Here is a 12,690-nt window from a genome sequence, read left to right as displayed (position 1 = left end):
GGAGATTTGTAGAAAAAGAAAACTCTAATTTTCTTCTCAGAAAAACAAGAGCATATGAGGGATTATTACCTTTGCAGAATTGGACAAGATGAGTAGTAAAGTTGGAACAATTTACTATTAGATGTAAACATTTTGACAGACAGTTAGCAACATGCACACAATTTTAAACTCATTGTGCAAAAGCCAGGTCACACACTTCTGGCAGCTAAGCAAGATAAATATTAATTGTGTTAAAATGGCAGACAAGGACGTGAATTCAACACATTTAGGCCATTACATACAACAGCACAGGACACAATTAGTGCATGATTCAGCTCTGGATAACATCTAGAGGAGGTTTGACATTTACATCAGCGAGAACAGAACCAGACTTATAAAAAACATACATGGCCATATAGAGACCTCGCAGTCATGGACCAACAAATCATTTCATGGAATATTTAATAGATGCAGAGTAGGTTATTCTGCTAGACAATATACTAAAATCAATTAATTTACATTTGATTTGCAGTATCATTTAAGCAATAGGTAAGAGAGCCACGTTTTTATTTGAAGCAGTCTTTGCAATACAGGATTTGTTTTTAGGCTTCTGGCCAAAAAGTGTATTTGTGCCATAAGTATTTTCTTCTAGACTTTGTTAATAGAATAACCTTTAACAACCTGTTATACCAATCTGCCTGTTTTATGTATTTCTTTCATTTAAAAGATTTATTCCTTAGGCAAGGAAAATGACATCCAGCTAGAAATTTTGAAAGAAATATAATTATTTTCTTCAGCTGATTATTCTGTTTAAAGGTATACAGTAAGGTTACAAACCCATTTCACTCACAGAACTCCTTGTTCTCCTGCCCTCCCAACAAAACAAATTACTAGGGTACAACCACCAATAGCAAACCGTAACTTTTGTGTAAGAACTTACTACAACAAAGTGCGCTTCCCAAGCTCTAGATGTGGTTCCAATTGTCAAACTGTAATTCTGTAACAGACACAAATGATCATAAACAAACCTCACTCATCAACAGAAGTTACAGGGATACATAAAGAAGTAATTTTGTTAGCACTGATAATCCCACACAGTTCACAACCAGTTTACCTCATTCCTCACTGAAAGTGTGTTCTGACCCACGTTAGTTTATTTTGTTAGTGTTACAAAAAAGTGCAGCAACGCCTTCCTGTGTGAACAGAAGTGCAAATGCCATGCATAAGAAACAAATGTCCCCCATCAAGTTTGGAAGGTTGAACACTTGTTATACACCATCTTAATTGGATTACTTTACAGGATTAAAGCCTCAGAAAACTGACATAGTAACTCTCACCTAGAGGTTTTCCTAGCGTCAGCAGTAGGTACCTTTGTGCAGAGGGACAGACTAAGTAATTCCCTAAGTCAAGCACAGGATGCTTGCAAAGAGCTGATTTACCAAGTCTGAGGGACAGCCCCCCAAAACAAACTGGTTTTGAAGGGAAAAATATTGTCACTGATGTTCCTTTATCTTTTCAGCTTGTCAAGAGAAAAATAAACTGCAGAACAGAAAGCAGAATAAAAAATGGGCATAAAATAGAAAGTATCTAATTCTGCTTCAGTAACAGATTTCTAGTATAAGGAAGGAAGAAATTCAGAAAATTCAGCTGCAATTGCAGCTGACACACAAATTATGAGATAGAATCCAACTGGAAATTTCAAAAGAAAAATCAGCAATACATTACTCTGACACAATAAGAATAAAGTGCTGCTTGTAACATTTTCAACACAATATGTCAATGTTGTTGATATAACTTTAAACCATATCCATTCAATTTTCAGTAGATTAAAAGAAGTATAAGAATTCCAAAATCAGAAGGGAGAAAAAAAACAAATATGCTTGCAGTTGCTTGAAGTCAATAAACAAGTGTAAATATCTCAGTATGTTAAAATGCAGGTATACAGTTTTTTGCTAAACTGAGCAACACATCTCACCTAGAAAAAGATACCTCCATTCAGCTTTAAGAAAATCTAATTCTCACTGCCTAATTACTCATTTTTCACCTCCCACTCATGAAAAATAAGAGTTTCTTATTGCATCTAAACTTAAATTACACTTTCTATGCAAAAGTGGAGTTTTTTGTTTTGTTTTTTTTAGAAAAGCCAGGCAACAAACTATGCCTCTCAAAAGGATGACAAAGGTCACCTGCAAGTTCTGACATCTCTCCCTCCTACATTCCATCCCTCTCCCTTTCTAGACAAATTCTATTCAGTTAAATCGAAGATTTCAGAATCTTTCAGTTCAGTAAGATTAAGCTTTCCAGAAGTGAAGCATGTTAAGGAAAAGGAGAAAGAAAATGCAGCCTAATCATACATCAAGACAAATGATGTTCTGAATACATTTTACTGAAATTCTTGTGGTAACTTCTGACATCTTAGTAAACTTTATGCAACATTTTCAAATATTTATTTTCTTGTTCTGAGAGAGAAAAAAAGAACAAAACCTTGACCTTGTCCTTTGTCAGAACAAAAGTAAAATTTAAAAGAAAAAAAAAGATAAAGACAAAGAAAGAAATGTCAAATTTAAGAGACCCCAAAAAAAGAAAAAAAAAAAAAAAACACAAAAAAATCACAAACATAACCTATCAATTTGAATTAATTCTTAAATTCATAGCTACAGAAAATAGCAAGTCCTACCACAGGCTTAGGGTGAAGCTGTGCCACATTTAAAATCAGGAAGAGGCATCAAACTCAATACTGGAAGAGAAGGACCTCAGTGGCTCTGACAAGTCCAAGGAAAAGTGACAGGTATGAATCAAAGTTTTGGACTCAGATCTTGAAACTCCAAAGAAAAGCAAGTTAAAATGAACCAGAAGATAGGGTACAGAACAAACACAGTACTCTTCTTGTAAAAGATACTGCTAACAGATTCCAGAAATGGACTTGGAAGCATAACATTGCAATATTCTGAAACTATCCAAAAATGCAACGTTTCTTGTACAGGATTTCAGGAACCTTCTCACAGCAAAGAAAACTTACAGGATATTTCTACAAGAACCTTGGTCAGCTCAAAACGAAGACCAGGCCTCCATTGATTCTTCTTCCATGGACTGCTTGCAAAAGTAGTAAATCTTCAAATGCATAATTCATTACATGAGACACATTAGAAGTGATTAAAGACTAAATAATAAGGCTGACATATCTGATCAGCCAATCAGACCATCGTGCAAAGACCTACTGAAAAACATCTTGAGTTATGAATCATTAATTCACAAGTTTACCCTACTGAAATTCAACCAACAACGATGGCATTTGAGTTTTCTGGATTCACCTGTGCAGCTATCACTCTCCTGCAATTACTAAATACTAGACTAGTGGTTTTTCTTTTTCCCACAAGCTTTTCTGAAGGACCACCTACACAATTCCAGGAAAACCAGGCACACTGTTGATGTAGGTAGCTGAGCCCAGCAGAGCCCAGTGGAGCTGGCACGTCACAAAGTCAAACTCCAGCACACTTGGCATGGTACAGGTTAAAATTTTGCTTTCTGTATTAGCTGGGGCAGAACAAAAAAAAAAAAAAAAAAAACAAACCCACATGTATTAAATACAAGCTTTTAAAAGAAGATTAATCCAACTCTTAAGCAATGAAGAGCTATTAAATTACCTGTAACACCAGAAGAAAGAAAGAAATGGGGTTGGAGAGGACCTTACTGAGTATTTCCCTGCATCACATATTGCGAATTTTTTTACTTTCCTCTTGCATGGAAAAGGGAATATGCATTCAGTCTCCCTGGTATTTACCATAAAGACTACAAACATACATTACTACCTATGTATTAGCATTACAAAATCCACTTCATAAACGGGCAGAAAACAGACAAAAATGGAGTCACGAGATTGACACTTGTTTTTTGGCAAATCCCCAGTATTAGGAGCACATGGAATTCTAGTGACTGTTGCAGGGCTAGGGATTCTTATCTATCTGTACAGGTATTTAGGTTACTTCTGTCACCACTGGAACCAAATGCTTTCACCAAGACAGCTTAAAGATGAGGACCATGTGTCTGCAGAGAGAAGTTTAATGATCTGGCTTGCGCTTAGCCTGTCAGTTCTAACTAAATTATTCCATTTCACAACTAGGAAATAAACACACAGTAGGTGATGTTCAAATGTTTATCAGCATGGCTACATTCCTGATGTAAAATGAGGATCAGTTACCAGTGAATGGATCCCACCATCCAGAAGCCTTATTGCAGATCTATCCAATTGCCTAGGCTTACTCTGAAAACTCTTCAAATTCCATTCATTCCTCCACCTAAATTTATATACAAGGAGTTTTGCTTGCCCATCACAGGAATGATGTTCATAACACCACAGGAAATTATCTGGCATATTCAGCAAAGGAGATATATTCCTCTTTCTCATTTTCCTTTTACTGAAGCCAAAGAATGCATCCCACACAAATCGCAGGTACTTGTTTTTCCCAGCTTTGCCTGGTTTAAAAGGAAGAAATAGAGCTGTAAGAAACAGCCATTTCTGGCTTGATTCCATTAATAGAACTCCACATTCTGGCAATCTCCAGGAAAACTCACAGACAGCCAATGCAAATTTTGTGTTGCTTCATTTCATCATTCTTTTGAAAGAAGGATTTAAGCAGATACATACTTCAAATTCAGTGCACTCAGTTTTCACAGCAGAATTCCAGAGAGGTTTTCAGAGAAGTAGAGAGATAGGACATGCCAGTGTTTGGCATTTGGTTCTGCCAGCTAATATCCTTCAGATGTTATTTCCCAGAGTCAACTAAAAGACAACCAGGTAATACAGGTCTGTTGTTACGAGCATTATTACTCAAATCCTCTGGGAAGCTCTCTCACAAAACACAACAATCTTGTCACTCCATCTCAATGACAAAAAACTTGTCCTGCACCAAAATGTCATCCAGCTTAAAAATTAACTGATCCATGCATCTTACGGAATGATACATTGTAGATTTTTGCCAAAAGGGGAAGTCTACTGAATTACTAGGAAACCTAATATACTTCACTTTTCTACAAGCACATGACAATTATAAGAAAGTCATTCATGACTATGATAAACACTGAAATATGCCACAACAATGAAGGACTGACATCATCTTTTTATTTAAAACTTTACGTAGTTTTAGTGTGAATGCTCTTATGAACATATTAATATTACTTTAAAGCTGCTATAGCATGACATTTATAGAGAAATTGCAGCTGTCACAAAAGTTAACACAGCTCGTGTTATCACACCTTACCTATCATATCTTTCTCTTTCCTAACAGAAGGCATCTAGGTACCACTTTGTTTTTATTAAGCAATTCTGAGAAGCTAAGAACAGCTTCTGCTAAATCACATGCCTCAAAAACATTTGTTCCAACCTACAGTAGCTGAGTAACATCACTGGGCTCGAGGGCAGCAACACATCTGAAGACTAAACCCTTCACCCCACAAGTTGCACCACGGTTATTCTGTTAAAAAAAAAAAATACAAGTTCTTTAATAACTGAATACATAACTAGTTAATGAATTTCACAATAACAAGGGACTATGGTATAAAACTACACTGCAGTAAAACCACATGGGAGCTTCTGCTAGTCTTTGTTAGGAAACTGGGGTGACCTCTCACGATGGTGCAGGCAGTGCCCTTAAGCTGCTCTATTTCTTACAAGGAGAAGAAAGAAATGGCACAGCTGTGCCTCTGATGGCCACAGCTGTGTGACTGTGGTTGCAGTAAATTCCATATTGCTGTGGATGCCTATAAAAAGGCTTGAATTGTTATCAAACTGCTCCTTTGTGCCTTTGCTCAGTTACTGGGATGCATCAGGCAGACTCCGAGGCCCTCCATTTCCAGGGTGGTACAAACACAGCCAGACATGGCTTCAGTGCCATACACCTGCAAAACACACTGTAGGTCCTTAGCAGAATACAGACTGGAGACAGGAAATTATGCCAGGCTATCCTTACTCTGCTACAGGGAGAAATTCCAGAGTGTAACTGTGTCAAACAAACACATTAAGAAGTTAAAATTCTTTCATTCACCCTAGCAAAATGTGGTCATTTTACAGTTCAAAAGTTATTTATGTATTATTACTGAATAAAACAAATTTATGTCACTAAAATTTTAGTAGGAAGTGTATGAATATATACACTTTCCTTCTGTCATCCACACAAAGCTTCATTTCAGTCAGACCAGGATATTTAAGAAAAGCCTAGGTGTAATTCAGAAAACAAAACCAAAACTAATGCAGATTTTCAACATAAACCAAAATTAAGAAAAATATTTCTGTCTTTTAAGTTTAATTCACATACTTCCTGGGGTCAGTCCACTGTCAGTATTTCTCCACACAGCTTCCAATCTTTTACCTTGGTTCAGAGAAATACTTCAACAAATCCATATCCCTGCTAAAGACAGACTGGTTTATTTTCTTAAATTAGAATCATCCCGTGCATTTTCCACACAGCCATGTAAGAGGAAAAATCACCTTTAAAATATCCCTGTAATAATACAGCATGTAAATGGAGAAGTGCAAGTCAGACATAGCTCATTCTAAATCTTGGGTCAGAAATAAGTGGTATTCTCTTCTTGCAGTCTGTCCACATCTTAAGTTCCTACAATGGATTCTCCTCAGGTCTTCACGATTCCAAAAAGCAGGATACATCAAAATATCTTCAGACTCTGACAGGAAATGCAGCTCTGTCTCAGAATATCAGTCAGCCAACTCACAGGGCTCGGTATCAAGAAACTTCCCTGGTGGACCAGCTATTAGCTACAGTTTCCCCAGCTGCCTTGTCACACATCAAAAACAGACAACTTTCAGATACAGAACATGGGACAAGACAAGTGATTTAATCCAGTAATATAATCTTAAAGATGGTATAAAATGCTTGGCAACCAATTTTGGAATCAAATAAATTATGCCTAAAAGGTTCACATGTAATCCCCGAAAAAGAAATGGACTGCATGTCCTAGCTAAAACCCCTTCACTACAAACAAGCCATCCAGCTCAATTCCAAAATAGAATTTGAGATCATATTCAGTATCTGTACTGCAGTGCAGTGCCTTAGAGAGGAAGGTACAAATGCTGCAATCTCAGCCACGCCATCCCTCACATGAGCTGTTAAACAGTGGTCTCTTGTGCCAGTCCCTGGTGTATCTTCAAAAGCCACATACTGACAAGTACAAGAAATACTTTTTAAAATAAACAAAGGATATCCAAAGTGGGTTTCAGTATTCCTTCATTCTAAAATTGCTTCTAATGGCCATGATTGCTTTTGAGCATTTTCTTCAGTGCATTCTGGCAATCATATGTTTGTTTGATGACTGCAGTTACCAGAATCTCACATATTCTGATAAACCCCTTTAAAAGATAAGCAGCATATGAAAAGCATTGAGAGATTCAAAAAATAAAGAAGAAAAAAACAACAACTTTTTTTTTCTCTTCTGTTTCACTAAGAGATTCACATAATTATTCTACTGTTTAGTTACTTATATTACAATAATCTTCGGATCTTGTTTCTTCTGATTCCTTTTGTGTCCTTTAATTCCACAGAATATTCATACAGGATGGTAGGTAAGTATATGGCTTTTAGTCAGTGGCACTCATTGGCCAAATGCTGCCATGAGGAATATCTGGAATAGAAGAGACTCCGGAATCACAGAATTCCTGTCCTAGAAATGTGAACACATAACGTTCTTAATTTCAAATTTCTCTGCCATAAACTTCATTCTTTTATTATCTCAAGTATAAAAACCCAGCACCAAGTGAATAAAATCTTCTGCATGTCAAACATGAATCCTAAGTAATGTTTAAATTTATTTCAAACTGCTCTTCAGTGTTGCAAAGCACACTACACTTTCCACTGACAATCACTCATAACTATTATACCCATGTAGAAAATAAGGCAGCACAGAATACATTCACACAAGGAAGAGGTCGTTTCACTTCAAGCTAATTTTCAAAAAAAAATTAGAAGGCATTAGAAGAGAGTACAACATGGAACATTAGCATTCCAACCTAAATTAAAAAAAAAAAAAAAAAAAAAAAAAAGAGAGATGAAAAGAGATGATGACTCCGTCAGTCCTGGGGAACATGTGCTGCTCACGCTGATTATGCTTCTGATTCCTGACAGGCATGGCAGTCATCACTGTCTCAGAAGACAGTGAAAAAAAACATAACCCTGTCAGCCCTACTTCAGTGTGTGCTGTTGGTGTCTCCTACCATAAACAGCTAAAAGCAGACCTGCCTCTAATTTAAGAAACTCCACAACTCCAGAAAACCATACACACTGGCACCAGGAACATCACAAGATTAAACAGCTAAATTACACGTTTCTCATCACTTTTAGGTACACAGTGCTCCTGAAAGTTAGGACACCTTTAAAAAATATAAGGGAAAAAACCAATCAAATATTTTTTGAAACCTTGCAATTGGTTTCAATCCTCTCACCAGCTTGCCAGCCCACTTCTTGCAAAAGCTTTCCCTTATGGGTGGGAGCTCTGTGTCCCAAAAAACAGTCCTTGCACATGCACATTAAGGAAGGAGTCAGTGCATTTAGGGGAAAATACTTTCTGTTTTCCCTTGGAACTTGGAATTATTTTCACTCTCATCTAATTACACATCCTAGTAAAAATAACAGAAAAAGAAACAGATAAAAAAAAACAGGTAATTTCCGTATCAACTATGAATGTTTTAGATTCTTAACTGTGAAGACTAAACAGTGAGGTCTGTTTTGCACATACCCTTGATCTTTCTACTATTAACAAAAAAAAACAAAAACCCAAACTCCTCTACAGGGAAGAGGTCCTGCCTGGACACACAGCTAATAAACACACAGCAGGATACTTGTTCCCCTTGACTTCTCCTGCACAGTACATGTTTCCTCCATGGGAGAAGTCAGGAGAATGCATGTCCAAGCCTAAAGAAGGCCATGCATAATGCAAGGTCATCTCCACCTGCAGCACTCAGCAAACTAACGAGGGAGATGCCTGTTTCCAGAGAAACAGGTAATTCACAGAACTACACAAGAGTTGCTTGAGAAAAACTGAACAGCACAGAGCTGAGCTCCAGTCTGTCCAAAGTTGAACCAAACAAAGTAAACTCTGATGCTTCCAGAAATACAGGGCATTAATAGGTTGTTTTCACATCTCAAAAGTGACATATCAAACTCAAATTATTCCCAAAAGAAACAGAAATCCATCCTAGCAGCAGAATTTGCAAGAGAAAATGCTTAATGCCACTTTACCAAAACAAAAATGAACCAGAAAAAAGAAAAGTGCAGCAAGTAAAGAAGAGGAATCACTAGACATATAGGAATATGTGAAGAGGAGAGAAAAATCGAAACTTCCAATCAACACATGGCAAAAATACCAATTCAGTTTAGTAGCTTAATGCAAGTAAAGCGCATTTTTAATTGAGTAAAATCTCATGTGCAATTTTAAATATTAAAAAGTACAGTGTTTACATTCCAGGGTCAATTCTAAAGATTTTGGGACGTTTATTAGGTCCTACTGAAGGAGAAAATATGAAGAGCACTGTTTACATGTAGTAGGCCTACAGATGTCATCCTGAAAGTATTCAAAGCACAAAATGCTTTTTGCTTGCATACAGTGTTCTTCGAAAAGTTCTCTTTTATCTACAAAACATTTATGAATCCATCTGTCCCTAATTAATATTTTAAAATAAATAACTAAAAAGAAAAACTGCATCAACTACCAGGATAATATCAAATTTTCATTGCTTTCTACCAATGGCATTCAGAAAGTTACACATACCTAATAGCTTTAGAGACCACTAATCCAAGCTCTGTAAGAATATAGAGGTGGAAGACTATATCAAAAAATATGTCTGAAAGCACTGACTTTTCCAAGTAATGCTCATAACTTGGACAAAGTGGAAGGAAGAGAAGAGTTAAAAGCACTGTTTACATACCACTACAGATTATAGACTCAAAACTTCACATGAAATGGGTTTCTCAGGCCTTTGTGATTAAACTACATGACAAGCCTCCCCAAAGCCTCAGTTTACTATATTCAAGGTCATTTTACCACCGGTGCAACATTCTAAACATTTTAAGTATTATCTAAGACTGGGTTTGCCAAATCAGTAATAAGCCTGACACACATCAGGAGTGCTGTTTTACATAACATACTGCTGCTGTCAGGTGCTGGAATTTAACATCACTGTAGATGTGCTGAGCTGTATTAGCATGCTCAATGCTTCTCCCTCCCTATTAAGCATTCAGATAACATGAACTAAGCTTAATACTCAAGCCTGCAGTAAGGCTGCCATTGCACAAGTCTTCCAAAAATCTTCACCAGTAAGAAGTACTAATAAAAAAAAACTCTCAGAAATTGAGATGACAAATTTTCTTTCACAGAAGTGTTCTTCTGTTTTGTCTTTAGGTGTTAGGCAACACTACAAGTCACATCAAACTGGCAAGAAAAAAAAAGTTACCGATCTTCATGTCAATGTTGCGTAACAGCTGTATTTTCTGTAAAAGTAGATGTTCCAAGAATCCTCAAACAAATAAACAACAAAAAATAACATTAAGGTATACATCTACTATTGTGCGGTTTCTGATAGAAATAGAAGACAACTGAGATCCAGGACTCTTAATGCAGCAAACAGCATATGAATACATTTCACATACACTATGTTGCTTTCTTTCCACCTCCCTTTAGATGCATTTTCTTACAAGCCATTGAACGTGAACGTTTTCTAAATCAGACCATACTAAATAAAAGGGAAGTTAAGCTTTATCCTACAGTCTCAGTGCTTCCAGCTTTACTTAACAAACGTCTCAGCAATTTTTCCTCAAACTGTGGCACGGTTTGTATACACCACCATCGTAGATGCAGATGCCTATCTGCAAAACTTGCTAGGATTGTGCATATAAAAGGCACTTGGGAGATGAACGAGAAGATAAATAAAAGCATTGCTTGAAGAAACATAATCCAGATAAGCATTAGATGCAGCAGTCCCGATGTATTAATTAAACGGAAGGCAGAAGCACTCTAGCGCCTTAACATGCCCTGGACTGAAGTAACGAAAGGATGCGCACGCCAGAAAAAGCCGTGTTAGTCCGTGCCCAGCGAGGAGAACGCCTGCAAGTTAACGTGAACCTCCGTGGGGAGTGGACAGGGTGAGAGAGGTGCTTTTTTTTTTTCCCCCCAAGCCTATTTTCGCGAAGGGAGTGTGACTGCAGCTTCCGCGCTGGGGCCGGCTGCCGGGTTAGTCGCTGCAGTGGGCGCGCACACCGCGGCGGCGAAGGCGGCGCGGAGCGGAGCGGGGCTGCCGGGGAGGCGCCGCTCGCCCCCCGCCCTGCCCGGGGCCAGCACGGCCGCCCCGCCGGCCCCTCCCGCTCATCCCGGCACGGCCAGCAGAGCTGGTGACTGACTACCGCCCCCCGCCCGGCCACAGAACCACACGGGGCTGCCAGGTGGAGAGAGAGGGATGGAGCCGGGGCTCCGGAGCCCGCTCCGAGCTGCCTCCGCCCGGCTCCCACCCCGGCCGGTCCGGGCGTCGCCCCCGCACCCCCGGCCCGCCCCGGCGCCCCGCCACAGCGCGGAGGGGAGGGAGGCAAGCGCGTCGCTTACAGTTCGCAGGAACTGGATCTCGTCCTCGCCCTCGCCCCCCTCGGCCATGGCTGCCCCTGTCTCTCCTCCTGCCGGGCGCTGCTCCCGGTGCCCGGGCGGGCGGCGGCGGTCGCTCCCCGCGATGTGCCGGCGGCAGGAGGCTCACGGCCGCGCCGCACCGGGCTGGGGCAAGTGCGAGGGCGGCGGAGCCGACGGCCCCAGCCCGGCCCTGGCTGCGAGCGGGGTGCGGGTGCCCGTGCGCCTGCAGCAGCAGGTTGACAGCGCTGCCCGGCTGGCTGTGCCTGCCGCGGGGTGGGGGATGCGATTAACCGGGGGAGGAGGGGAGGCGGAGCTCCGGCCCCCCCGCCGCTGCAGGTGATCCGCAGCCCGCTCCAGCGCGCTCCAAACGCGCCGCCCAGCGCCCCTTGCCGGCGCTCCGAGGAGCGGCGGCTGCTCCCGGGGCCGCTGCCCGAGCCGACCCGCCGGCCCCGGGCGGAGCGGCCGCCCCGCGTTCGCGGGCACGGCCCGAGCCTGGGGCCGCTGCGCCCCGCAGCCAGGCACCGGGAAAAGCCGGGCGGCGCCGTGCGGCTGGGCACCGCTGTCCCGCAGGAGTTAGCCGTGATGTGCTGCACTGAGAGACGCCTCGGGAGAGGCAGAATTAAACGGCTCTGCGCTGGTTATTTTGTCAGCCGACCGTACTGTCGGGGAGAGGAGATGGAAGGCACAACATGGCTTCACTGGGTGTTGTACTTGAACCATCCTCTGAGTGTGCTTAACCCGGGGCCAATGTAAGGTTTTAAAATACCATTTCCATGAAGGACGGCTACCATGCATTTTCCATAGGGTGAAGTCAAGAGTTGCCACGGAATAGCTCATCTTTCATGAGCATTCGTGCAGATCATACCTTTACAAGGACACCTGTGTCCATCAGGGAGGATGCTTGGCCTCCAGAAAGAAGTCTGGCAAGGCAGAGAGCCGCCAGACTCCTAACAGCAGCAGCGACTCTGAAACAAGCGTATGGCAGAGAGCCTCTGTTAGTGCAATGCAATGGTCATGGAGGGGAGGACAACAGGGTATCTCAGAAAAGAGTTAAATTAACACTGGATCGTTGACAGAGTGAAATGTGTGTGGGAT

At 40.8% G+C, this 12,690-nt stretch overlaps 1 protein-coding gene across 10 annotated transcripts in view; it reads right to left on the bottom strand.

The window, feature by feature from the left end:
• RYR2 (ryanodine receptor 2) overlaps window positions 1-11,645 on the bottom strand; it is a 377,449-nt gene extending 365,804 nt beyond the window's left edge. For all 10 annotated transcript variants that reach the window (XM_088161537.1, XM_088161539.1, XM_088161542.1 and 7 more), the window contains exon 1: window positions 11,578-11,645. In XM_088161537.1, coding sequence (XP_088017663.1) covers window positions 11,578-11,625 — 48 coding nt within the window. In that variant the 5' untranslated portion in view covers window positions 11,626-11,645. The remainder of the gene's footprint in view (window positions 1-11,577) is intronic.
• Window positions 11,646-12,690: the final 1,045 nt, after the last annotated feature.

Source organism: Sturnus vulgaris, chromosome 3 (assembly GCF_052056855.1).
Source record: "Sturnus vulgaris isolate bStuVul1 chromosome 3, bStuVul1.hap1, whole genome shotgun sequence".
Taxonomy (NCBI): domain Eukaryota; kingdom Metazoa; phylum Chordata; class Aves; order Passeriformes; family Sturnidae; genus Sturnus; species Sturnus vulgaris.
The sequence above is the reverse complement of the archived record's forward strand: the minus strand, read 5'-3'. Positions and strand labels throughout refer to the sequence as shown.